At 35.4% G+C, this 27,696-nt stretch overlaps 1 protein-coding gene across 3 annotated transcripts in view; it reads right to left on the minus strand.

Moving 5' to 3' along the window:
- Nucleotides 1-27,696, minus strand: part of TBC1D22A (TBC1 domain family member 22A) — a 187,664-nt gene that overhangs the window by 32,930 nt on the left and 127,038 nt on the right. For 2 of the 3 annotated variants that reach the window (XM_075081292.1, XM_075081293.1), the window contains exon 12: nt 4,086-4,181. The exons of the other annotated variant lie outside the window; for it this stretch is intronic. In XM_075081292.1, coding sequence (XP_074937393.1) covers nt 4,086-4,181 — 96 coding nt within the window. The remainder of the gene's footprint in view (nt 1-4,085; nt 4,182-27,696) is intronic. 3 annotated transcript variants of the gene reach the window in all.

The raw sequence follows: 27,696 nt of genomic DNA on the forward strand, positions 1-27,696 counted from the left end.
GGTTGATGACAGCATGGGTGAAAATGTCTGTCAGACAGACAGAAAAGCCTGTATCTTAGAATCATGAAGAAAAATATCTGCACGACAGATTCCTTACCACAACATATTGAATATATTTTTAAGGCTCAGCTATGTCAACAAAATTGTAACTTAGTTCAACTGAAAATTTGGACTAAATCTCAAATATCTAACAGTTAAACTGGTATCAGTCCAACATTACTATTAGCTTATATCCAGTTTGACAGCTGAATCTAGTCCCTAAAGTCCTTACAGATCTTTCAGATGTCCTGAACACGACACCATTAAACTCAACAGACATGTTTTCTGTTAATATTTTAATTCTAAATATGCTCAAAATCACGCTTCACTACGTTATCACTTAGCAGTGTCAACCATTGACATCTCTCAAGAATTCAGGAGAATTTTGGAATTCTGGCTGTAGTTAGGAAAATGAATCAACAGTAAGTCAAAGCCTAAGACATGCTGATGAAGAGAAAGGTCTTAACTACATCCATCTCTAATTACTTAAGCTTAGATAGCAGATATTAAATTAATTTCATATTTTGTATCCAGATTGAAAGTCATACTTTATCACATAAAAAATGTATTTTTATCTATATTAAACTTACTACATTTTTTTCTTTTTTTAATCTGACACTGGTATGGAACCGGTGAATTAACACAGAACATCTATACCACCAACAGAAATATCATGACCCAAGAATGACCCATTCGATCCTATAAAACATCATGTCATTTACAAAGGGAAAATCTGAGCCAGGATTAAAACGTCTTCCAGGTACTGTCTGCTCATTGCATTCTCCATTCCCCCACACGTGAAGTAAAAACTGCTAATCTGAAGTATGAATAGAGCTACAGAGCTACCCAAACTAGCTTTCTGTACCTGGGTCTGTGGAGCATCCTATGTAGGTAAAGCAGACTCTCTCTAGAAGTGAGTACCATGACAGAATAACAAGCTCTAACTATAACTAAAACAGTATTATTCTTTTCAGCAATATTAACGTTTGTATTATACATGGACATGAAATATTTAAAATGTCTACCTGAAAACATACCACTATAGTTTCATTGCTACCAAAAAGTGACCCTGGCAAATTTCAAAATTGCATGTAATAGTTTGTGCCCTCATTACATAGCATTGCATAGCTCACTGCATTACACAGCATTGCATAGCTCACTGCATTACACAGCAAATTTCAAAATGGGATCAAAGCTTACTAGAAAGGTTACCACTAACTTTACTGAACAGGACAAACTGTTAGCAACTATAAACTCCTAGCAAAACAAAAATTTTTGTTGACATTTTCCCCATCCCCAGCTTCCTAAAATCAAATATTTTCTCTTGGGACACTGCAATTTGAAATAGTTGTCTTTTGTTCGCCATTGTACTGAATTTTACATTAGTCAGACAGGAACAATTTATAAGGACATTGACAAGTGGCATGGAATAATCTGTGGAAAGTCAAGAGGTGCCAGTTTTCATAAAGCAGAGACATGGGACAAATTCTACAAATTATGTTGTAAATTGCTCTATATTTACATATAAAGCCTCACCTTTCTCCTCATTTGTCTATTGCTAAAACTTATGGAACCTGCAAATCTCATATTTCAGAGGTCTACACTGACATCTTATCAAATAGAGGGCAGTCAGAAAATAACTTGTTCACACAAATTAAAACGAATGCAACTTCTATCATTACTTGATTATCATCTTACAGTGAGAAAATTACTCTTGTTAAATTCTTTCAAACATGAAAAATAGGGGACTGGCATGAACACAGTTCTATCACTTCTGTTACAAGTTTACATTTAGTATATAAGTCTATTAATTAATCTACTCAAATGGGGAAGGGTAAACAACACACTTTTACTCATTGCTTCGGTTGCAAAAAGACATACTTAAGAGAATGGAAATAAATACCTTAAGCGCAAAGATGACTTCCTATCCTCACCCAGTCTGTACTGATAATATACTTGCTCAAATAATAAGAAAAAAAGTATTGCAAACCCAGGTTCTTTAAAACTGGCCTTTCAAAACCTGCTCAGTGCCTCATCTGGTATGTCACCACATCTGATGTGGTGAAATTATTCTGCTTTAAAAGTCCTGTGACATTTTTAATTCTACTGAGGTCAAGAGATACATAAAAGAAAAGTGTGATCCTTCACAGCTAGTACTAAAGAACCAGGACCTCCAACTGACAATTAGGAGAGACTTCCTTATCTATGACTCTATATGCAGAAAAACAAATACAATGTGTGTTATGTGCAAGAAAAATGACTGGATGCATATTTTGATGACTCTTGATGTAGTCTATAGAACATAAAATTTCAGTACAAAATGTACTATCACTATGACTTCTCAATAATGTGAATTCAGTGCAAACCGAGAACTCCAACAGCATGCACTGAACTTGCCCATTTTCCAACGAAGTTTAAATGCCTATTACTTGACCTACTACTTTGAAGACTAGGCAACGGTCTACAGCTATTATTAACAAAGCAGAAGAATAATGGTTTTTATTCTTGCCTGTGTGAGAGAAGTATAATTTGGAGAGCTGATAACACTTTAGTTTAGAGATTTTAAAAGGTCATATTATACAATAAAGAAGGCCAGGCTTTTTAGTGATAACATATGATAATGATGAAGCTAGCACTACTCTACATATCCTCAAAATTACTAATTGCATTTCTGTGTTGTAAGCAAGCTAAAGTAGTCTGATGAATGTGTTCCAGTGTGTTCCTGATTTATGTACTTTATAGTCTAGTTTACATAGTCTATAAAGAAATTAACCACAAAGAAATACCTTAATTATTAAATAAGTAAACAAATCAGAACATATGTAAGGAGAACAAAACAAATCTTCAGAGTACTATACCTTGGGATTATTATTTACTTTAAACATAGTTTTAATAGATTCAGTAGAGAGGGGAAAATTATGAACTTTGGTGCAGAAAATCATCAGGAAAAATTTAATAGGAATGATTAATAGTGAAAAATTGTAGTTGAGAGACATGGCTGCCAATGTTAAAGTTGTTTTTGACAGAATACCACAAATTGAGAGAATCTGACAGTGTTAGCAGGTAGTATAAATTAAAGTTGTTATGTTGTGCCCTTAGGCATTTATTTATTGTGAAGATAGGCAATGACAGTTAAAGTGCTCTGAATAAATAGTTTTATAAAGAAAGACTGAAGTGATACACAAATTTACACAATGGTTCATTTGTACAGGGCAACAGAACTCAGTCAGCTGCAGAGAAAATAAGCTGGTAACGGGCCATTTCCCTGGGGCAGGCAGTGGTGTGGGCTCTGCAGCGTGATTTGTTTACAGTCAGCCTGTAAACAGAACTTTAACACCTTTCAGGCATTGTGTGTGTATCACAGGGTAAAACTCAATATAAAATATTCCTATGAAAGTGAACTGTTACCAGTTCAAACACATAACTGAACTTCCACAGGTGTATGAAAATTATTCTCCTATTTACCATATTTAATTCCCATTCCAAAGAATTCCCTGATGTGCTCTTTGCTGGAAAAGCATAAGGCTTTGAAATATACAGACCTGAAGTAAATACTCTTACAGTCCTTTTATTTCCCACTGAAAAGCAGGCTCCTTATTTTAAAAGACTTCCTGCCTAGCTTTTTTTTAAAGAATGAACATCACCTTGTTAGAGTGTGCTGTTACATTATACAGGTAAGAAATTACAAATAAATAACTTCAGTGATGCATTTAAGAGGAAAAAAAATCCAGTTACCTCTTCAGAAAATCTCTTTGTGAAATACCAAGGCTTTACTTGTAACAGCATCTCCAGAAATCATCTTCTCAAAGTCTGTCTCAGTTAAAACAGCACTTCTTTTCCAGAGTGGACAAATAAAACACATCTCCTACTGCTCGTACTCCATCACTTCGGGTCTAACAGTTTTGGAGCAACTCTAACAGTCAGTCAGACACTGTCAGTCCTGCTGCAACTGCTATTATTTCATCATAAATTCATCCCCAAGTAATGCTAGGAAGCTAAATTTAATAAATAGCACCCTGTGCTTGAAAAATATTCCCTTTACTTACTTGAAAATCCTTCTCTTCCAGGATCTCTTTCCTCCACCTGACAAGGAAGGCAGCACAGACGTACAAGTGGAAGTGAGAAAACCCCTCTGGTTCAGACTAGAAAAAATATAAATAAATCATCACTTCAATACACAAATAATAAGAATTAATAATTCAAATGTGAACTGGGATCACCAATACCCCAGGTATATTTTTGTGGCATTCATTGCTAACTACAAATTTCAGCTCCATCTCTCTCTCTCTTCGTATCACAAACATGTATACATTTCATCTATGCCAAACGTATTCATGCCTATTCTCTGTAACAGGAATTAAGGTGAGGTATGCAGTTCTCATATTTAATTCATTCTTTACAGACATACATCATCCATTTCTGATGCTATCCATTAGCTTACATCTGGCATGAAATACTGTACTGTCCAGCTCAATATTGTGGCATGAATGTATGCTTCGTAGTTTCATTTGATACTAGTAGCTTTTTTATTATAAATTCTCCTACAGGAAATTATTAAGCATTTAAAAATATATACACCTTGGTCTATATTTGACTGGATTAGAGGATTTTACTAAAGGAAAAAAATCTACTCCTTGTAACACAGAAGAGTTACAGCTAAGATTTGTATTCAGATCTGCTGCTTTCTGTTCTAGTTCAAGTCAGTAGATTCAGTCACTTTATAAAACTATCCCTAGAAATTGAGATTTTTGTAAGAGTTTAGAAAAATATGTGATCCTACTTTTAAAAGACTCCACTAAGTTTTTTCCTATTACCAGTTTAATCTTAGATTTTATTTTCTATACCACTGAGAACTGAAAAAATAATTATATTTAATTATCAGTGTGATGACTGTGAACTAATGCTACATAAAATCTCATTAAAATAACATTTAAAAATAATAATTATAAAAGTAAGCTACATAATCTGATAAATGTACGGATACTTAAATGTTGATATCTAAAGAATTTGTAAGATCTAATTGTAGTGCTTTAAAAGTTTAGCAATTTTTTTCATATTCTTTACTGGTCATTTTAAAATTGCTATTTACTCTTTAGAAAAAGAGAGTATTCTGCTCAAGTAAAAAGAACTGAGGCAACTTCTTATGTAAAAGATAACATGATAAAATACCTATTTTATTGGTATTTAACCCAGAAGACCACGGTATCTAAAACATTCCACATAACATTCGTAACAGTGCAGTAAAGTAACCTCACTTCTATCACAAGTGGAGAAGGAAGAATATTCTCCTCCTCCTGCTTTTCCTCCTCCTGTGTCCTTGACTGATAGAAGTGCACAGTGTACTACCGGGGCTGGTACAAAGTCCATGCTAGCAGCTGCAGAAACTACAGATCATCCTGTCCACCAAATCAACAAAGGCCAAGAAAAGAGATAATGTCTATTATTTGCAGAGAAGTTTTAAGTTTAAAAGTGTAGTTGGAACTGAAAATAGGAATTAGTTGATTTTGGAACCAGAAAAAGAAGATTCTGATAAGATCCTGTGATATTTTTCCTACTCCAGGAAAACACTGTTCTTGAATAATATGACTTGAATAACATTGTAAAAACCCAGGACAGACAAAGCATATGGTAATTTTAACAAGACTTCTCTCTAGAGTTTGCCTTAATCAGAAAAATCAAAGTAAAGTTCAATTTACAATATTAAAGCTGGAGTTTTACAGAATCATGTACACTCTACCAACCTCCTGAAAAATCCACGTCTTTTGCTTTAGTGTTGGCATTTCTCTTGGGAAGGAAAGTTAACATATATAAAAGCATAAAATGGTCTCTCAAGAAGACATACTTGTCACTAAAGTGCTGCTACCACTTATCATATCAGATACTGTTGTGGCAATATTTAAACAATCAAACACAACTCTAAAAAATGCTGAAAGCGAATTCTAAGAAAATAATCCTTTTCCTACTTTATTGTGTAAATAAATTTACAGAACACGCAGTATTTTTTTAAATTCAACCTTTGACAATATTTTATAACATTTCATCTCTAAAATGAGAAAAAAATTCAAAAATTTTTAGAAACAAAAATTAGAAACAGCACTTGTAGTCTATTTTTTTCTCAGCACTGAACTCCAACCAATTTCTCACTTTTAACACAAACTCTAAAAGTATCCTTTCAAGTAGCAGCCTTTAATCATACGTGAAAAGTTTCTATTATTTTGGAATACACAACAAAATCTCATAAAAGTGACAACCTTTCCTCAAATTTGGAAGGCAAATGGTATCGAAGACCAGTGAAAACAGACTTAGACTAAGTCTAAGTCAACAGTCTGTATAAGAAAACACCAACACATTTTCTAGAAGCCCACTCTGAAGCATGTACTGTCACTGGTGAAGACTTTCTGGCATAGTAAGAACCAGCTGAGTTCACCTTTACCTGGTGAACTATGATCTCTGTTTAGATCAGCTTCAAAGAACGTGTAACTGAAGAACATGGCACCAGCCTGGGCGTTTGCATTAAAACAGGAAAGCAGGGAAGAAGAAAAATGATGGTTACTGAATGGAGGCAAATAAAGCTGGATTGAGATTGCTGGAACAGATAAGAAAAGTACAGAAATACTGCTGAGGGTAGATTAAGGAAGAGGAAGACTGGTTTTGCAGATGAAGAAATAGGAAGACTGGATAGTCTGTAGACAGGAAAATGTCATTTAAAATAATAATTATTAATCACAATATTTTCTGTATTAGATTATTTGTTATCCTACCTGAATATAATAAAGGTTTACACTTCTTTAATGACAAGACATGAGCAAGAAAGAGGGAACTGAAAGATACTTGGTTTGGTATTAATATATACTAAACCTCCTTCCTTCTCCTCGCTCCTCCAACATTACATAAGTTCTTGAAAAGCATATGGGAGAAGGTGGCAGGAATAAAGAAATCTGTCTGAAAGCAGCACGTTTATGTGCTAAAGTCATTTGTCATTATGTGCTAAAGACTAACAAAGTCATTTAGCAAGAGCTGTTGGCAAAGTTGTTTATTTTGCTCTCTCTTACATTGACTCACAAAACAATATTACATAGGTAGTCAAATTAGATCAGCAGAATATTCTTTTTTCCTGATAACCTAAGATTCTGATTTTAAGCCCAAGAATTTATTCTATTATCACATAATAAAGAAAATTCTTCCATAGCCAGAAAGTCAAGATAAGTGGCTTAAAAAAATTAGAAGCAAAAACCCCCAGAACTGCAATACTGGAAATTGAAAATGTTTTTGAGGAATTGCAGAAAAAAATACCTGGAAGAATATAGGAACCTGTACTTTTTCTCGAGATTTTTCTGTTCAACCTTTTTTTTCCCCCCCAATACAATTTTCTTCAGCTCTTTTAAATGGAACCAAATAGGTTTAAATATGCAATTCATTAGAGAAAAAATGCATATCCCTCTATAGATTTAAAAATTCATCATGCTTCAGAGATAAGTCTAGGCTACAAAGTATTTCCAATGGATAGTTTTAGACAGTTTTGGAAATTGAGTAAAACAGCTAATGCATAATTGCCTTTTCTAACACCTGCTACCTATTATACTTTTCCATTTGTAGCTTTTGAAGTTACAAACAGTTTGATCTCTAAATATACAGAAATGCAGACTACCAGCTAAAAGCTATTTAAAATCAAATATAAACAACGACCTTGATTTAAATATTTTACCAAAAGATCTCAAGACAGATGTACAACCTTCCAGAAGACTTATTCTGAACAGATTACAGACGACTTGGAGCACATTATCTAAGAACCATCTGTCATTATCAATGAAAATCATTTAGATTGTTAACATCACAAATACTTCATTGCCCTACAAATGCTGGATATCCTCTGCAGCTGAAATGAAAGGCATTCTTTATACTGCACTCCCCAAACTTCTTGAATTAGACAATCACTGAAAGAATGCAAATTTTGTTGTATGACTAGGCTGATCATTGTCTAGTCAATGATCTGTCTAACCGGCCTCCCATACCCTGGATACTTCAGCATTTAGGGAGGATAATATCACCTGGTATTATATTTGTTGATAGAATAAATACAATATGTGAATGTTCTTTAAGTCCTCAGAATGATTAAAGCTATGAAATTGTGATTGTGCCAGGGTTAGGTATTAAACCACCTGCAAGTAATTAATCACATGCAAATAATAGCTCAGACACAAGGACTTCCAAATACTTTATGATTACAGATGAATAAAGCAACTTTAAGCAACTTGGTTTTTACTCTATTACAAAGAGCAGATAGTTTAGCTTTAAAGAGGTTTAAGCAATTTTTCCAAAAATATCCAAGAAATCTATGACAGAAAAAGAGAAAGAAGTCAGTGCACGATCGCCATGGAAAGTGGAATATGTTGGCTGCTCCTTCAAGATTTGCCTCTTCCATCAGCCAAGAGCTCCAACTTCCTTGGCACAGACTCAAGCCACTGTCAAAACTGAGACTCAGAGTTCAAGTCTTAGAAGCAACGCAGCATGAGCAAAGCACAGAGAGGTCCATCAGGGTAACTATCCTGCCAGCAGGAATGATCAACAGCAGATGACTAAGAGCGCAAGCATATATCAGTACCTCCCCAGAATACTCTTGAATCTTTCAGTGATTTCGTGCTTAGATATCTCCTTACACAAGCTGTAGAACATGCCCACTTAATAGCTGTTAATGCATTTGTCTTCACTTATCTGCCCAAAGCTTTTTGCAACTCTAAGGTTTTTTTGGAATCACGATGTCCTGTGACAAAAGAATTCCAAAATGCAAGTTCATGTTATATAGCATGTCTGTTTTAAACCTGACACCTGTTAGCTTTATTCAAAGCTGTTCAGTTACCTCATTGAAATACAGTATGAACAATCATTTCCTATTCACTTTCTTCAGCCCCTTCATCTTTTCTTCTCTTTCGCAGACTAGAAAATTTTGGTCTATTCCAGCTTTCCTCACATACCGGTTCTATCATCTTTGCTCAGCCTTCTTAAGTATACTTTACTGTACTTTTCTGTTTTTGAAACAGGGTCCAAACCATGTACAGCATGTAAGACACTGAGAGAACGTAACTCATACAGCTGCACAATGATGTTTTGTTCTCCTTCCCCAGTAATTCCTAGCCTTTGTTGGTCTTTTCTTTTTTTCTTGACTGTTACTGAGCTGATATTTTCCTCTGGTGCTTGAGTGTAGAAAGCTAACTTGAAGCCCATATTTGTATAGGTAAAGTTAGGATTATCCCAAACGCACATGCACAATATCACCTTTTTATTTGTCCATGTGGAATTTCACCTGTTATTTACTCCCTGGCTGTTAACAGCAGCATGAAGTCCTGCAACTCCTTGCTGTCAACCTCTCACCCTCCAGTACTCTGAATAACAGTGCTGACAGCAAACTTGGCTGTCTCACACCTGTATCCCTTTTCCAATCCCCTCAGCAGGAACAGCTAAAGCCTCATTGCGAAGAATTACATGTGATCTCCTTTAATTTTGAAACTTGCCTGCTTATATCTACCATCTGTTTTCTGTCTTTCAGAGTTAATATCCATACAAGGGCATTCCCTTTAATTCCACAACAGTGTTTTTTTCTTGAATAACCTTTAGTGAAGAACCGTCTTACCTGTTTATCAGCAATCTCAAGAGGCTACATCAACCTGCTGCATATGTTCCCTGGCTCTTAAAGCTTTGCAAGGTATGATTTCTCACTACAGAAATGACGACAACACTTTCTTAAAATGTCATATTTATTCACTGTGAAAGAATATTATGATTAAGTTTAGAGAACACTGTACTGAAGTCCTCTAAATCTTGTCATTCTAAAAGATACTGGAATACTTTGAGGATTGCAACTATTTTCATTGTACAAAGCAGCCAACCAACTCATGTAGGATCATCACCTTCTCCTGCCTGTCAGTTTTACAGTCAGTTATATAATGAAATTTTAATTATTCTGTGGTGTTAAAAATTTGTATTTTAGTAATCACAGAATGATAGAATGGTAGGGGTTGGAAGGGACCTCTGGAGATCATCTTGTCCAACCCCCCTGCTTGAGCAGGCACACCCAGAGCAGGGGGCACAGGAACGTGTCCAGGTGGGTTTTGAATGTCTCCAGGGAAGGGACTCCACAGCCTCCCTGGGCAGCCTGTGCCACTGCTCTGGCACCCTCACAGGAAAGAATTTTTTTCGTGTGTTGAGCTGGAACTCCCTGTGTTCCACCTTGTGCCCATTGCCCCTTGTCCTGTCATTGGGCACCACGGAAAAGAGTCCGGCCCCACCCTCCTTGCACCCACCCTTTAGATATTTATAGGTATTGATGAAATCCCCCCTCAGTCTTATCATCTCCAGGCTGAACAAACCCAAGTCTCTCAGCCTTTCCTCGTAAGGGAGATGGTCCTGTCCCCTGATTATCTTGGTAGCTCTCCACTGGACTTGCTCATGATACATGTTAAAAGGTATTTTACAGTTATACATAAAAATACATATTAAAAACATTTATTTTCATTGCCTTAGCACATTTTGGGTTGTCTTCTATCATTGTTTTTATTTCACCATGACTATTCCCAAGGTGATGATCCTAAAAGCCATTAAGTGACTAACAGCACTTGTCTAAACTGAATCCAATCTGACAAACACAGCAACAAAGTTGGATCATTTATGCTTAAAAAAAACCCAAACCACCTTACTTACAGGTAAGGCCTATAAGTAGCTTTTTCCAATGCAAATATCCATCAATTAATATGAAAATTTATGGGTTGGTTTGATCTCTAAATTAAAACCAAATCTGGTCCAAACACATTTCATAGCACCTTAAAATCTGTAATGGAAACTAACAAGTTCAGGTCATAATAGCAAGCTAGGAGCATCTGGCATAGCCAAAACACAATGCAAAAAAAAATATTAGTGCTCATTGTAAGCTCCTTATAGAAGAGCTATTTAAAAAAAAAAAAGACTTTACAAGAACTTTTTTCACATTTCCTATTTCTGCTAGGAACTTTTACAATGTTCTATTAGATTTGGCAGATTTATGCTGAAAACTAGGTGAAGATCAGTTTTCATAACAATTTAGTAGTTGGCCTCTCTGATCTAGTCAACAACAACTTGGCAACAGTTCCCAAAAGATGACTTGCGATATAAACCTCTGCCACGAAATCCCAGCCACAAGGAACACAGACCGTCATCAGAATTTGTTTGCATCAATATTTTGCCCTGTTCGAATGCTCCATATGGCCTGCAAAATTCCTTGTAAGACTATTAATCAATATCATATATAAATGGATGCTATTAATTACTATTCACTTGATTTATCCAGTCTCTCAATCATTTAAAGAAGCATTTTTAATATAACTTTCCACACTAGCTTGTGCAGTTGAAATTACTGTCTTTTCCACTTGCTAATATGTTCAATTCAAATAGAATAAAAAAAAATAACTGACTTCAAGCGTGTATTTGACTTTTTTTGTCCCAGCTTTTCCAGAATTAAACTGTGGTCAAAAAAAATGTAGTTTCTCATTTGGTTCATTTCAAGAATTCATAATGAAATTTTTAAAGAGTTCATCATGACTAGAATGTCAGGCGGATTCTCACTCAATGAGGTACCTTCACATGCAATACTGAAATGTGTTGTTCTTTTATAGCAAAGGAATGGAGTTTGTTGTGCAACTCTCTCATAGTCCTTTCTTACTGAATTGGGTATTTACAGAAGAAAGTGGAATAAGGCAGTTTTCTTGGAGAATGCCTTTGATACAAATGCAATATGACACTGAACTCTACACAGGGAGAACAACTGCATTTTGCAACACTTATTTCCAACATTCCTTTGAAGAGAACCCAGATATACCGGAAGAATTATGCATAGTGAAACCATCAGAAAACTTATTGACTTCTTTCTGTAATTTCTCATGTTAATAAGCCTCTTCTTGTCTGCAGCGAGGAGTGACCATTAGTTGTTCTTCGTACTTACTGGAGAAAGTATCTGCTGCTTTGAATTTCTACAAAGCAGAAGGCAAACAACTTCCATTTTACCTACTAGTTACGGATAGGCAAAACATGGCCAGAAGAGGGATGTGGCAATGTGAGCATGAATTCTACCAGTGATGATCAATCACTGCAATTCTAGCTATCAACAAACAACATAATGGTGAGGGACGAGATACAAAACCCCAATCTAATATACACATTTTTGGTTCCTCTGGTAGAAGAAAAAAGAATACTTTCTGCAAGTTTTTATTCCTTGTTAAGTATTTAAGATCAAAAACTCCTAACTTGTTTGGAGATGAGAAGAGCAGAACCAGCAGCAAGAACTAATGGAACTACTCCAGGCAGGTTTCAGTGCGTTAACAAATAACTACCACATAACATTTTAAGTCCTCATCAATAACAGTAGATAATTTACACTGTTCAGGTTTTAGAAAGTCGTTGATTACTTACAGCTATATTTTCCTTCGTTCACCATAGCTAATGTATTGAAGAGCAAAGTATTTCGGTTAGAGCCATTAATATGGTACCTAATTATCTCACCAAGCCATGGCACACTATAATTTCTTAGAGCATCTCTGTGTAATTAACACTGAGCATCACTATGCCCTTTACTTCCTCTAACAGCAGGAAATACAACTATACGATGTATTTTGTTTCTTGCATGAGTATAGAGCTGAAGCATACACTTCCCTACACCCATTAATCCTGAATATTTTCCTCAGGCAAAGGCTTAGGCAGCCAGATCACACAAGCTGTAAGAGGATATGAGAAGATGATGTTGGCAACAGGCTTTTCAAAGATCTACATATGCTTGAAAAGTCTAACCTGCTGCCTATTTCCCAGGAAAATAATTTTGCATCTTTAATTTACTTGGATGTCCCGCACTGTAACTTAAAACCCCTCTTGCATGAGAGAACTTATGGAAGTACTGAGTTGTTATTGAAAGGCTGAAGAGTAGTAAGATGAGGATAAAACCAAGTGACAGACTAGTTGGCCTCTCCAGCACAGGTGAAGTTGAAGAAAACATTTTCTAAAAGCTGCTGGCTGTTTCTTTTTTAATAGGTAATATGGCAGATTTAAGTGAAAACCTCCAGACAAAGTGTTTTCAAAAGGCATGCACGTTTGGAATACCAAAATTTAAATCTCATCTTTGTTTCATCTACAGTCAACAACAGAAAGAACATGTACTGCAAAGACTTCTTTTATTTTAGGCTAGGTTTAAAGTTGGGCTTCAATTATTCAGACATGATTGTCCAGCTGCAAAGAAATTTGTTTTGAAGTTTCCTTCTAATTAAGACCCTATTCACTCTATCTAAAATCAGTAATTTGAACTTAAGCATTTAAATTCTTTCTCAAGTAGGGACTTAACCCAAATTAGTTGGCCAAAACTCTGGTGGGGAAAAAACCCACCTGTGTAACACCAAACCCAAACCTGCTTTTATTCACAGAATTCTATTTAAAGATATGATTTACCTTACCAAGCACACATTAAATCATTAGTAAAAATATGCTGCAACTGATTTATTTCTGAAGAACTTTGCTGCAAGGGAAAATACTTTTACATAAATGTTAACCTGCTTCAAGCAGGCTACCAATTTGAAACAAGGACAGACACCATTGATTAGAAAAGAATATAGCAACTGTTCCACCTGTGAGCACAACTTCAGCAGGTCACGTGAATCAAAATAGCATCATACTTCCTCAATAACCGCTTTTAAAAGGCAAATGAGCACAAACAAGCAGTATGACCGATATTTACTAAACTAATGCCCAATTTCACCTTTTGAATTTCTAAACTATTTACCTCGTATCATTTTAATTATTTTTGCAGTTCATTCCCAGAGAACCTCAATGCTGGGAAATTAATTAATGGACACAATAGAAGAACTGTCAGCATTGTTTAAATACAGTTTCAGCACTGGCCTCATTTACATGTATCCCTTTATTCTAAACAATGGGACTGCTGAATATTTTGTATTAAATTGTTAATTCATTAAAAAGAACACAATGATATCCTTTTCTGCAGTTATTCATCAGTTATCACATTTTGCTGAAATACATAATCCATGCTCAAGACAACCACTAGAGCTTTTAGCCCCCAGATTTCAGAGATACTGAAATAGTTGTAAAATAGCTGTATAATTTTTTGATTAATTGGCTTTAGCTTTATCATATTATTAGCTTTAATAAAAGTTATTAGTTATTCAAAGCAGACCTATAAAGAGTAAAAAGTATTAGCTTAACACTTCTCAACTGAAAAAAACAATTTTAATAACTGTACAAATACATATCAGATTCATACTGAAAGACAAAACCAACATCTAAATAACATTATTAAAAACTAACAGTTGCTTATTCCAGCTTCTCAGCAAATAACAAGAATATGCTTACTCACACACCACCAATGTGAAATTCAAAGACATCCTCTCACTGAGTATGTTTTAGGCCACATGCCAGTTCCAGATATGGAGGCTTTCATGTGTGCCTTTTTTGACAAAAGATGGTATTTTGATTACCATGAGCATTTACATGAAATATTACTGGTCATCTGAGTAAAGCATATTAAGTAATCCATAAAGACATTACTGAATTCCTGTCAGGTGAACAGAAACTTTACAATCCTCTAATTCCCACATCTGCAAAGTGAAGGGATGGTTATATCAATGTAATATGTAAACGTTTTGTGAAGATTTCTTATTAGACTCTCAATATGAAACGGCATTTATACCAAAACCTTGTGCGGTCTAAGAAACAGCTAATTTCTTCTTAATAACAACAATAACTAAATTTTCAAGCAAACTATTCCAATGACTTTTTCCTTCTTTTGAAGAACACACTGTAAGAACTGAGAATGAACAAATACGTGTAACACATTCCATCACATGTTTTCTAATAGGTGGTCTTGTTGACTGAGAAGATAAGTGGATAGGATAGCAGAAACAGAAATACCAAAGGTATTTAGTAATAAGCATGAGCTATTGCTTTCCCTTCCTGTTTTCCAAGCTTAGTCATGACAGAGTCAAGTCACAACAGAGTCAAGAAAAACACCCAAGTTTCTAGCACAACCATTATAAAGATACTCAAGATACATCACTAGTTTTCATCCCCTTTTCTCATCATTAAACCACATTACATTCTACAAACTAGCAACAAAACACTTAATTTCTGATCACCAGAATTCCTCTAGAGACTAGAAAACAGTTGGAACCAGTATTTTTCTCCACTTGTTGGCCTGCAAAAAGCTTAACACTTACTCATGAAAATACTGCTTCCTTGCAAATAAACACTATCTGACTCAGTCTCTGCTTAGGAATGGCAATTTGGCTGAATGTTCAATCTTGTCTCATGATGATTATCTAATTGCACCAAGCTTTCTGTGACCATGACTGCTTAACAACATCCCTTGGCCTGCATGCTTTACATTTCATTCAGCTTCTATTAAGACTAACATACAAATAATGCCACAGAAACTAAGGTAAGCAGCTGCTGAATTCAGCATCTTCTTTACTGATTAAAAAGAGGAAAAGGCACATAATCTGAAAACATTACTCAGCTGCTCTTCAGCTACGTCCAGCACACAGGCTCTACAGTTGTGATTTAGCAAAACTGCGGGTTTATAAAAGGGCTGACGTCAAAAGCAACTGAAAAGCCAACACCATTACTCATTCCAAGTATCCACAAATTGCTAGTCGCTCAGTGTCACAGCTGGAAATGTTAATAATGCATGTATTTTAATTAAGTTCATTAGATATTTGATAGCTATTGCCAGGAGCTTGATCTTGTCTGGATTAATAAAATAAGCTGCCTCTTACCTAAACAGTTAATACAAAAGACTCACCAAGCAGATCAAAAAACCCACTTTTCAGACCACTTCTATTCCCATCTACCAACTGGTTAGCACAAAAATAAAATAATAGTGATGAGAGGGTGCAGCTTTGCTGAACTCTGATCAGAATGAGAAACTACATCCACTAAATATAAATGACTTATTACCTTCAACAAAAATATTTCCTGTGAATAACACTATTGTTCTGAAGATGCAACATGCCTTAATGGATGCCACAGCCTGCTCATTACTTAAATATCTCTCAGGACACTGAACCAAAGTAAGTTCTTTGATTTGAACCTTCTCAATATGCTGAACATCAAAACCTGGTGGACAGCAGAACAAACAAGTCAAGGTCTGCACTAATAATCAATCCTCACACCGGATCACTGACTGAAGACAGCAGCATGAAACAAGAGACTTAAGTGGGAATGGCAATACCTGTAGAGTTGTCACACTGCTTTATCAAGGTTCTCTGGAGGTTAACTCTGATGCTACTACTCTTATCTCTGAGAACTGAAAAATCTGTCCTGACCCTGAAGAGCCCTGAACAATTACAAGACAGTAATACTCTCATACTTTTCTCCATCTCAGCTGTATCATACACCAATCATCAATGCTTTCCTAAGTATACAGGTTACAACTGCTTTGTTGAGAAAAGCTTCTACAAGAATACCCCATAGCAGTGCAAAGGAAGAAAAAAGCAGCAGAAAGTGAGGCAAATCAAGACATTACCACCTGCATACAACTTTATTAATTCTAATATTACCAATAATCCAGTTTCTTTTTATGGAAAATCTTACTCCATCACAGATACAGCACAGCTGAGTAGCTTGAAAAGCCCTTGCTCTACAACAGCTTCTTCCATACCAACAGCTTGAGGGGACCAGTTCAGCTTCACATTTTCACATTTGACATGATATCACCAGAGTTTAAAGTTCAAGTTATTAAAATCTCCTACTGCTGTAAATAAGCATGGCTTGGGTTTTTTTTTTTTTATTTCCACCAGCTTTTGCGAGCATCTCTCCACTAATCCATGTTGACATTTAAAGGGCTGAATCTTCAGTACCAGTATCTTGAGATGCTTCCAACAGATGACAAAGCAAGCAAGAGAGCCCTAATCACTACTTCCATGGCCTTAAGCAGCTGAAAACGGGAGGACAGCTTTGATCCAAATAAAAGCTTTCTGGCTGAACTTCTTAGCTGAACGCAGAATATTTAGTTGAAAACCACAGTTAAAATCTAGTATAGTACTTGCTGCAAATTCCTTAATCAAGAACTATTGACCAAGTAATTTAAAAGCACAATACTAGTCATATTGCAACAACCTGGGCACTGCACACATTAGATTCCTAACACGGTTCCAAATTTTCAGAAGTACTTTAGAATTTATTTTAGTCAAGCTTTCAAAAGAGTGCTTACTGGGGTTATAAATTACTTCTACTGGATTTGGTTTTTTACTATTATAAAAGAGAAAAATATATTTCCATCTAATTTTCTTCAAATCTATTTTATTAAGCTGTAACAAGCAACAAGAAGACTATCATAAAATTGTACTGCCAGGCTTCAGGTTGAATTTTACCAACAAAATGAAGGTGAAAGGAACATATATTTAGCAAAATAACAATTCAGCCTCTAGAAAATTACAACAGAAGCCAAAATATTATCTACTCAAGTTGTGAACTAAAAGATTTATCTATTAACAGATGTATCATCAAAATGTACTTTTTTACTGCATCTGTCCTTCAGCTTTATAATATTTTTCAAATAAAACAGTTTTTCCCCAGATTATTTTGCTTATAGCAATGACGACTCAAGACTCCGAACTTTTACACTTTAGAATCTGACAAGAATATAACCCGAAATGTTGGAAGGATATCAAGCTGTGCCTTCAAACATAAATTTAAGTCAATGACAATGTTTTAATATCTAAGATACCTTTTAAGCTGCAAATGAAGCTTCCTTTGATACTAGCTACAAGATTTTCAACACAGCTTACTCATCTCCAGGTACTCTGTGTACACTGCTATTCCTCAATTCCTGAACCCACTAAATTAATATCAAAATGGTAACAGATGTAGAAAAATTAAGTAAAAAATAAAACATTTACTGCTATTAGATTTTCTATACCTTAAAAAAAATTGCATGCAGAGATTTTATGATGGCAAATACAGATCATCTACTACCATTTTGGAAAACTGTTTTCTGTACACGTTATTTTTCAGGGTAGTACTAAGAACTTAGCAGTATAAAATCTCTGCTATCACAGAACAGGTCTGTGGAAAGATGAAGTTCACCATATACTGACAATGTCTGTAACTCATTCTAGTCAAAATGGATGCAGTACAGCGCTAACCAACCAATGTGCGAAGCAAAATGAGTTGTGAAACAAAGAAATCGTCTCACCCAAAGTTCTACTGAAGGTTTACTCACTGAATAGACTCCCAGAGCCATGCAGAAACTGCCTGTCCAGTTGCAGGGACAGAAATAGAGGTGACAATCAATTAACTGATTCCAGATTTACTATTCTTAGGACTAGTGATGAGCTAGTGAAGATGCATCCTGGACATCTTTCAAGCGTCTGTGTTTGCCAGACAGCAAGGACTCTATCATGAACATTTCTAGGGTTGTTAATTTTTCATGTTACCTTAACAAAGCATGGCTAGGCTTAGAAGGCTGTAAAAAGCCTTCTTTCACTGGGAACTTAAACTATAAACAAAATTAATACTAATTTCTGAAAAACCCAAGGTGCTGCTCCTATGGAAACAAGCAGAAAGCAAAGCTTGACACACACTGCCCATTGAGAGCCTACAGGGATCCAAACTGCAGAGTTCTGTTTCCATAAAGGGTACATGACGAGAGACAAAGAGAATTTAAGACAAAAGGAAGAAGGAAAAAAAAAAAGTCATAGCCCAGTTAGAATAAAAGAAACCAAGAATGCACACGTAATGTGTTTCAGAGAACTGAAAACCTCTTTACCACATCCCTAATTTATGTAGCAGGTATTCAGAGATGATATTAATAATCATGCTTAAAATTAAAGAAAATAAAAATATACTGCAATCATACAAACATTTACTCTGCACTTAAATATTTAACTTCAAAAAGTGATACAGTACCATGCAAAAAAAAGTATTTCAAATTATATCTCACGGAAGTCTCAACAAAATGAAATTTTTAATTACAAAAATGTTTTATGAAAAACCAGGTGTTTATTATTAAGAAAAAAAACAAACAAACAAAACCCTAACACAATACCCCCATAAAAGCAATTTTTCCTGAAATATTAAAATGAAGTTAAAACATACCTAAGAGAACTTTCCTCTATCTGCAATCTAAGCTTTAAAAAAGTATCATTAATGAAAGTTGTTTATACCCTTCCGAAAGGACAGATTGATTTGTTTTCCCACTAACACAGTGTGTTTCTGCAGGTTTGATAAATTACTATGAACAAAGAAAGAATCTAGCTAGAAAGAAGAAAAACCTGTTTATTAACAAACAGGAACACTATTAGAACTTAAAGCCTCAATCATGAAAATGCTACAGTTAATTTTGTGGGAAGGTATCTGAGCACCATGTATAAGAATTTTTCCCAGCTACATGAAAATTTATTAAAGGATAATCAGAAGACACCGTTACCGTTTTTGTTGAGCTGATTTGTGTTTAATAATATATAAAAACCTGTCAAAAAATCTGTTCTCCATTTGTGGAAAGAAAATGGTAGACTGTTGACATTATCTGGAAATTTTAATCCATAACTTTTTGCAAAAGAGGAAAAAACAGAGTATTTAAATAAAAAAGCAAGAAAGTACAGGCATTTCAACTGTTATTTCTATTGCTCTATCTACCAGACCATGTTCCCCCTCCAGAATAAACTACTAATTTCTGCCTTGAATGCAAAAAACCTGCTGTATTGCTTTTTATATCTATTTATCTTATTCCAGGTATTATTACTATTTCCGAAGTCACTACATAAAACTTGCATTTTCAATACTATTTATTGTGTTTCATAAATGTTCCATTAGAAACAAATGCAGAGCAGATATAAGTTGGAGGCATCATTTCCATTTATTACTTTTCATAATAACCTTTTTCATTCAGAGGTATCAACACAATCTACAGAATTATTGCCATTGTTCTCAAAGACAGATAAAGGACAAGAAATTCACAGCATAGTGTCCAATTATTGTCATCTATGAAAAAAAATGGAATATATATTAAAAGTTATACAATACAGTGTACAGTAATCACATGAATATTTATGATGAACCAGTTTTAGACTATTGTGAAAGATGGTCTGATATGTAAGCTTTCGGTTTGTGTGGGTTATATTCCTTTTCAAAACAGACACCAGGAGGTCAGGATGATGCCCTTGGAGGGAAAGTGAGATCCCTTCAGAGCAACTGAGGATTCCCAGGAAGGAAAGTTCCAGTGACCACAGTGAAGACCAGAAGAAAAATTACAGCAAAGAACTGGGGGCCTGCACCAACCAGAGCCAGAAAGACTGATGAGAGGGTGAGGAAGCAAAGACAGTTTGATGAAAGAAACCTCGTAGAGGCCAGAGAGGGCTCCAAGGTGCTTGCTAGGATTCAGAAAGTCATTAAGGGCACAGCTACTGCAGTATTTTGGTTTCGATTGTAAGCATTCTTTTGAAATACATTCTCACATATATTCACATACTGAATCATGGCTTGCATTGCACAGTCTCTCTCCACAGATCCACTCCTATTGCACTGCACTATTTGCCAGTGCAGACACTCAAAGTAAGAAATCAAACCTGGAAGCAAACCTGCCCTACAAAGATGCACTGAACAGATATAGAGTGGCCTACAAATTTCTTTTACTTCTGCTCTCTCATAAACAGAAAGAGTTTTGTGACTAGTAAAGAAACTGAATATTCTAACTTCTACCCAATAAAAAGCAGCATTTAAACAATTCAAAAACCCTTTTTAGAATGCTTTCAAGTAAAAGAGGAGGAGCTATGTTAACCCACCTCCAAGCTCAGGCCAACCTGAGGTTTTACTGAGTATCCAGGGTCCTGTCAGAGGTAGTACAGGCCGTTAAGAACTATCCTCTTGCACATGAAAGACTTTCTGCAAAGTTTTTGTATCTTCTACTTCCGTCATTGCTTACAAGCATAACAGAAAAAAAATGAGTCAGACTGGGAATTTGATGTAACATTTCCCCATATGCTCTCACTCTGCAGGAAAAGACAATCAGACACAAAGTATTTTAGTTTCAAAAACATTCAGCCAAGCTAAACCACAGAAGAGTCTGCAATTTTATCTCAGCCATCTGCTTCGTTTATAAGCAAAGGATGTTCAATATACTGCAATAAATTCAAAGCCTTCAACCTGTCTCCTGTCACAAGAAAAACGAGAATGTTGCACTGCAAAAGATGGGAAAAACTGTGAATTTCCATTAATTCCTGAAGTGGCCAAACACCCTTTGACTCCAGAGTAAAACAGAATATCATGCCCAATTTTCTTTCTTCTGACATTCAGAACTAGAGAAATAATTCAGCCACTGCTCCAATTACCACTTAAAAATGAAGATTTCTCGGAACTTGGTAAACACTTTTCACATAATTCTTAGCATTCTGAAGTCAAATGGACACCACCATCTTCCCTCTAGAAAAAGGAAGCATAGCTAATTCATAATTATTAACACACTCTCTCCTTCATTATTCACTCTGTATAAGAAAGCATGGACATGCACAATTGCTAGTCCAACCTCCAGCAGTAATGGTATTCATCAGTAATCTTCTTGTGAGCCTTTACAATGACCCTACTACTTGACTTCAATCAGCTGTAAAGCTCCTTTATTCTGTTATCACATCAGTGTGAGGGAATGAATGCCAAGGCTTGAATGCCCTCCTAAAGGAGCACAGTCATGCTGTTAGAATAGAAATGAGCTTCATCTGACACTGCTCAACACATTCTTTCGCACTCTCTCTCTTGCAGAGGAATGCATGCACAACAAAAATCTGTTGAGCGCGACTGCTAAGTAACATATCTACTAGAATAATGTACTAAGTAAAGCATGTACAGTTTAATAGAGTTGGAATTTGATATGAAGTATGCAATTAATAGACTTAACTGGCAGCAGTTGTTTTCCATTTGTCAGAATAAAGGGATGGGCTGAATAATTATTCTACTAGTGAGAAAGATATTCAGAATTTCAGTACAGAATGTCTCATCTATTAAAACTCAATTCTTCTTAAGCTCTTTTTATTTTTGTTGAATCAAGGACCTAAGAATAGACTTGATTTTGCTCATTACAGTAAAGAGAAGAAAACAAGGGATCCAGATTCAAAAATGGATGATTGTAAATATTTTAAGTAGAATCTTTTGGTATCTTAGTCTGTCTGCTCCCTGTACCATTGACTGCTGCGCACACTGCTTTAGCCAAAACAAGGGATTTAGCCTGATGTGAAGTCTCTGATAGTATGCCCCCAGAATCTAGACTACCGTATCAACAAAGTTACCAGTCAACTCAGGCAGGAAACTGAACTGTCATTCATAATTTAATATTGCTCTTTAAGACTGACTCAGAGCTTTTTTGCTTTTATTTTTGTAATTTCAAATACATCATCAACACTCCACCATAAATGTAAGCTGTGCTTTAGCAGGAAGAACAAGCAAAAGTGTATCTTTCTAGCTCAAGTACATCAGTAGATTTTCAGTAACGAATATATTATAAAATGCTTTACAAAAATGTATATTTCAACAGTTAGTTATGATAAACTCCACTTTCTGACCAGATAAAGGTGTTTTTCATCTAGAAAGGCTATTTCTACTAAATATTTTTAAAATATTTCAATCAAAACTTATTTTCATAATTATACTGAAAAAACGTACACACTCTTGCAAATAGAGTATCTGAAAGGAAGACATACATCAGAAAGCTTGGCAAACAAAACGCAGCAACTGTCCTAAGAAAAAATCATTCTTTTTTAGGACATTCTCTGTTAAATCAACACTAGGCTGCAAGTCCATTCATTCTGTAAATCTTATACTTCATAATCTCAAAACCAATGTGTTTACGCATCTATTTTCTTACGTTCACTAAAATACTCTGATTTTTCCCCCCCTCAGTTAAATTTATAAATATATATAATGTCTTCCTTGCACGTGAACTTATTTAAATTCCTGTGCTGTCCCATTAAGGATGAAGAGAAAGGATGTAGACTGTGAAATGCCTTTCTGTTATTTGACCAGGAGCAGATTAATTCAATAGTGCACTACACTCTACAGTCCATTTTAAGAGCAAACATGAATACAGTGAAATCTCTCTGCTGTGAAGTATCTGTCAGCATCAACTCCTCCTTGGAGAACCTTTGTGCCCCTTCTTAGGAATAAGGCATTGATGTGGCAAGTGAATGGGGCTTCTGAACACCGTTTTGAGAACACGAGCTGACATCCTGGCATACTGGAGATGCATTAAAACTTAATCAGTTGAGAACTGATGATGTTTTCTTGAGGAGCCGCAATAATCCAGTGATGCAAAACAGCTTTTCCAGTAGGAATGTTTTAAATATTGTCTCCTACACCTCTCAATCACACTTGTGAAAGGATCAAAACTCAAGATGGAGCTCTAAACAACTTCCCCAGTGAAAGTGCATAGCTAAAATTGCATTTTCAGGTGTGCTAGACTTCAGTATAAAGTATTTTTGTGACACCCTTTCCCAATAACATATGCAGAGAACTCTCATTCAAGGAAGAGAAGGCATTGACAGAAATCAGTAAAGGGGCTTTTTTTTAAGTATAGGTGAGCAACAAAGACTTGTCATAACTATTATATCCTAACAAATAGTTATTAGCACATGCAAGCAATAAAACTGAATCACAGGACATGTGGAAAAGGGCCAGAAATGATTGCTTCTAACGAGGCCAGGCAGCCATTCCCTGCCTCCTCTCACAACAGCATGATATAGAACTGCCCAGCTCCCTATGCCTTGCTTAAGCTTAATTATGTCTAATAAACAGTAAAGCTAAATTAGAACAGGATCCTCCTCACAGCCATGGGCAGAAGCAAGAAAATGAATGGCAGCTGACATACCACAAGTCCAAACCCCCCACTGACAGGAGAACAAGAATGCACTCATGGCTCACACTTGGTTTCAGTAAATAACATTATTCAAAAGAACTAGGCTGCGCCAAAGGTAGATTGCAAGAAGACGCATTTAATGAGGTAAAGAGCTCTCAAGGTTGTTAACATGCTGTTTTTACACAACATTAATGAACCCCTGGGCATCAGTTTCAGGATTAAGAATGAGATTAACCTTGTAGTTAATGCCATATGCTTTAGTAAAGACTTCTTCAGGAAGCATACTTCCACATGTGCTGATCTTCATACTTCCAAGAACTCTTTCTAAATATGAAGAGTTTTCTGAATCACGATTTTTTTGTATTCCTGAAACTGATGAAGCAGAATAAAGGCAAAATTAAAAAAAAAAAAAAATTGAATTGGTGAGTAAAACATTTAATGAAGGTTTAACTCCACAAACTCTACTTTTCTACTGATACTAGCAGAATTTTTGAAAATGACACTAGGAAAAACTATTTATAGGATGATCAATCTGAAAAAAGCTAAGGTGATAAAAGACATAGAGTAGCTTAAATATAAATAAAAATTCAAACACATATAAAAAAACCAGATATCCATAACATTTTAATACCAAAATGAGTAATTGTTAAATTCCTCATTAAAAAGTCCTTTGCAGAGACTAAAATTTCCTACAATAAAACCACCTGCAACATTACTCTGACTTTGCATAATTTTCTGTTAATGACCTAGTCTTCACAATATGATGGAAAACCTAATAATTCCTTCAGCTCCTACATTAAGGAACAAACTGGAAGAAAAACAAATTCAGAATAGTTTTAAATGACTCAGAAAGATGAAAGGATTTCCTTAGCTTCCCTTGATTTTACAATCACTTCTTTAAGGGATCAAAGCATATTAGCACAAATGTTTTATTTAGAAATGTTAAATACAACTCATTTCTACTACACTTTGTTCTCCTCACTACCTCCCTGCTTCCCTGCCAAAAGAATAACATTAGTTCTTTGCTAATGCTGTTAAACAATTTAAATGTCTTGTCCATAGTGGAAAGCCATCATGTTTAAAATTAGAGAAATATTTATTTCCAAATATATGTGCTTCTGGCTTGTAAACCCATATAGGAGTGAACTTAATATTTTGTGATGAATAAAATGCTTCTGAGATCTATCTTGCAATAACGTGGAACTAAATAAGATATAAATAATGAAGAACTGGATTACTGGAAACACTGGAGGTCAAATCTGATGCTCGATTGAGACCAGGACAAGCAAGCACTAAAGACAGAAGCAGATGAACAAAAAGCAGACCATGTGTCTGTGAGCAATACTAACACCTGCAGGAAACCACCTTGTACATTGAGCAAGAGTTTATTCACACAACAAGGTCTACCTATCATAATCCCATTAAAAATACAGTTTTGATGAGTAATTGTTTACCTAATTAAGGGCTTTCTTAGCCTAACTGAAAAATAAAGACATAACTTGCCTATAATACAAATCAGATTTTATGTAAAATACTGGTATTGATTTTTTTCTTGACACTTTGCTTTGCTCATTTATTTGTCAGCAAATCAAGCAACCAGCTGAACCAGGCTGAATGAAGAGCCGAGCTCTCCTCACGTACTTGCAGACCAAATGAGCATGTTAACTTTCCCTACTGGGACATGTTGCTAACTGCTGGAATACAGTGTACGTGGACGGAAGTGCAGAAAAAAAATATTTTAAAAACAAACCATGGCACATTTCAGAGTATTGTTTTTAAAGCAAAACAAGATCTATGTGGAAAATGCAGGTATAGGTATCTAGCAAGAATTATCTCAAACAACACTACAGATGCCTTTATTATTTTCTAGTAATTTCCAGATGATAACAATGTGTTCTGCAATTCTTACCAAACTACCTTCTAAAAAAACCCCTCAACTTCAGTCCACGGGAAAAAACCCAACCTCGTACCAAAATTAGGACCCGAGGGAAAGGCAGGAAGATGTGCCAGGGGAGGTTTAGGTTGGATATTAGCAAAAGGTTCTTCACCCAGAGGGTGCTGGAGCACTGGAACAGGCTCCCCAGGGAGGCGGTCATGGTACCAAGCCTGACGCTATTCAAGAAGCATTTGGACAATGCCCTCAGAGATATGGTGTGAATTAGGGGTTGTCCTGTGCAGGGACAGGAGTTGGATCCTTGCAGGTCCCTTCCAACTCAGGACATTTATGATTATTTTATTGTTCAAAATTAGAAACAAACCTCTTAAAATGAACCTCTTTTTAAATATGACTTAATCTGCAGGCTGAAAGATCTTCACACAGGAAGGTAATGTGGACTTTGTATGAATCACTGTTCTTCGCCTACCCTCAAAAAGAAAAGTATCTTTGATTGAAATGCAATATATCAAAGTCTAGAAAATACGTACCTTAGTTCTTTTTAAAGTATCAGCTATAAGTCTATGACTATATTTTAATTATTGTTGAGGAGCAACTGGCATGATACGGTTTTTCCCGTTCATTTCTCACAGCTACATATCAGCTTGCCAGTTAAATCTTTCTGAATAGTCTCATTTCTAATTCCTTCTCCCTTTGACTGTGATCCATGCTTACTTTCTGCTGAGGAAAAGGCATAAAAGGCTTACAAGTTCAAATGCTTAATAGATTTATGAAGAAGAATGTTGTAAGAAGGATTGCTTTGACAGTTTGATTAGATTAATACAATCAATCAGTTTCAACAACATACGCCGACCTTAGAAATACAGGTACTGCAACTTCTTTAGTGGATGCTATTGCATTTAAATTGAAAAGCACCAATATCACATCTTTCCAAGGTGTATTTCCAAGGAAAATTAACTGAAACACACTGGATAAGGATGATGGCATTTATAAATACACCCCTCTCACCAAAAGAATGAATTAGGAAAAAAGCAGCATAGCCACCTGCATGCTTGTTTGTGAAGATGCACTTATATTTTAAAAATGTACACCAAATTTTTAACTAGTTTACTTGTATGGAAAATAACATGACAATTTTTGGAATTGTTGAGCTATACAGGAAAGAATTACTAAGTCACAAACCGGAATATTTACAAAATAGATTGTACATAAAGTATATTCTATATTTTATAACCACATGCTATGCTGTAAATAGGAATATATAATGCTGTAGTTCTGTCTTCTATTAGAAATATCCAGAAAGCTCAAAATATGAAACAATTAAACCAAGCATGTCTGGCAATTGTTAACAGATCTGATTCCAAGAACTGCAGAAAAGGAAATGGTCTATTATAATTTTGTCTTCTTGAATTTGTTTTTTTGGCAGTCATAAAGTTACCTAAACATTGTTTTACTCCTCCCTCCACCGAGTTTTACTAAATTTTGTATTTTAAAAGATGATTCATACTCCATTCATTAATAAAATTAATGTGTGATCTGGTACAGCTATAGCACAAACCTCGCAGATTTATAACCATCCTGTCATAACGAACTCACTGTGGTATAGGGGAGAGCAGAATATAAGGTTAGTAGCAGGATAGATATCTCCTATGGTACTGAAGCTGGAGTAAGGATAGGGCCTTATTTTCAACTCTGGAGCTTGTGAAGGACAGGTCCTCATTGTTTTCAACTCTACCATCAACAAAACACAATATTCTATATTGTGACAAAACTTGAAAATTTTCTATACAAACACTACTTTCCATAGTAACTACCATAAACAAGGGACTAGGTTCTGATTTACGGTTGCACAAATACATGATGAATCTTATTGTGTATAATGGTACCCAGTGATTCCATCATG

This window comes from Phalacrocorax aristotelis, chromosome 1 (genome assembly GCF_949628215.1).
Source record: "Phalacrocorax aristotelis chromosome 1, bGulAri2.1, whole genome shotgun sequence".
Taxonomy (NCBI): Eukaryota; Metazoa; Chordata; class Aves; order Suliformes; family Phalacrocoracidae; genus Phalacrocorax; species Phalacrocorax aristotelis.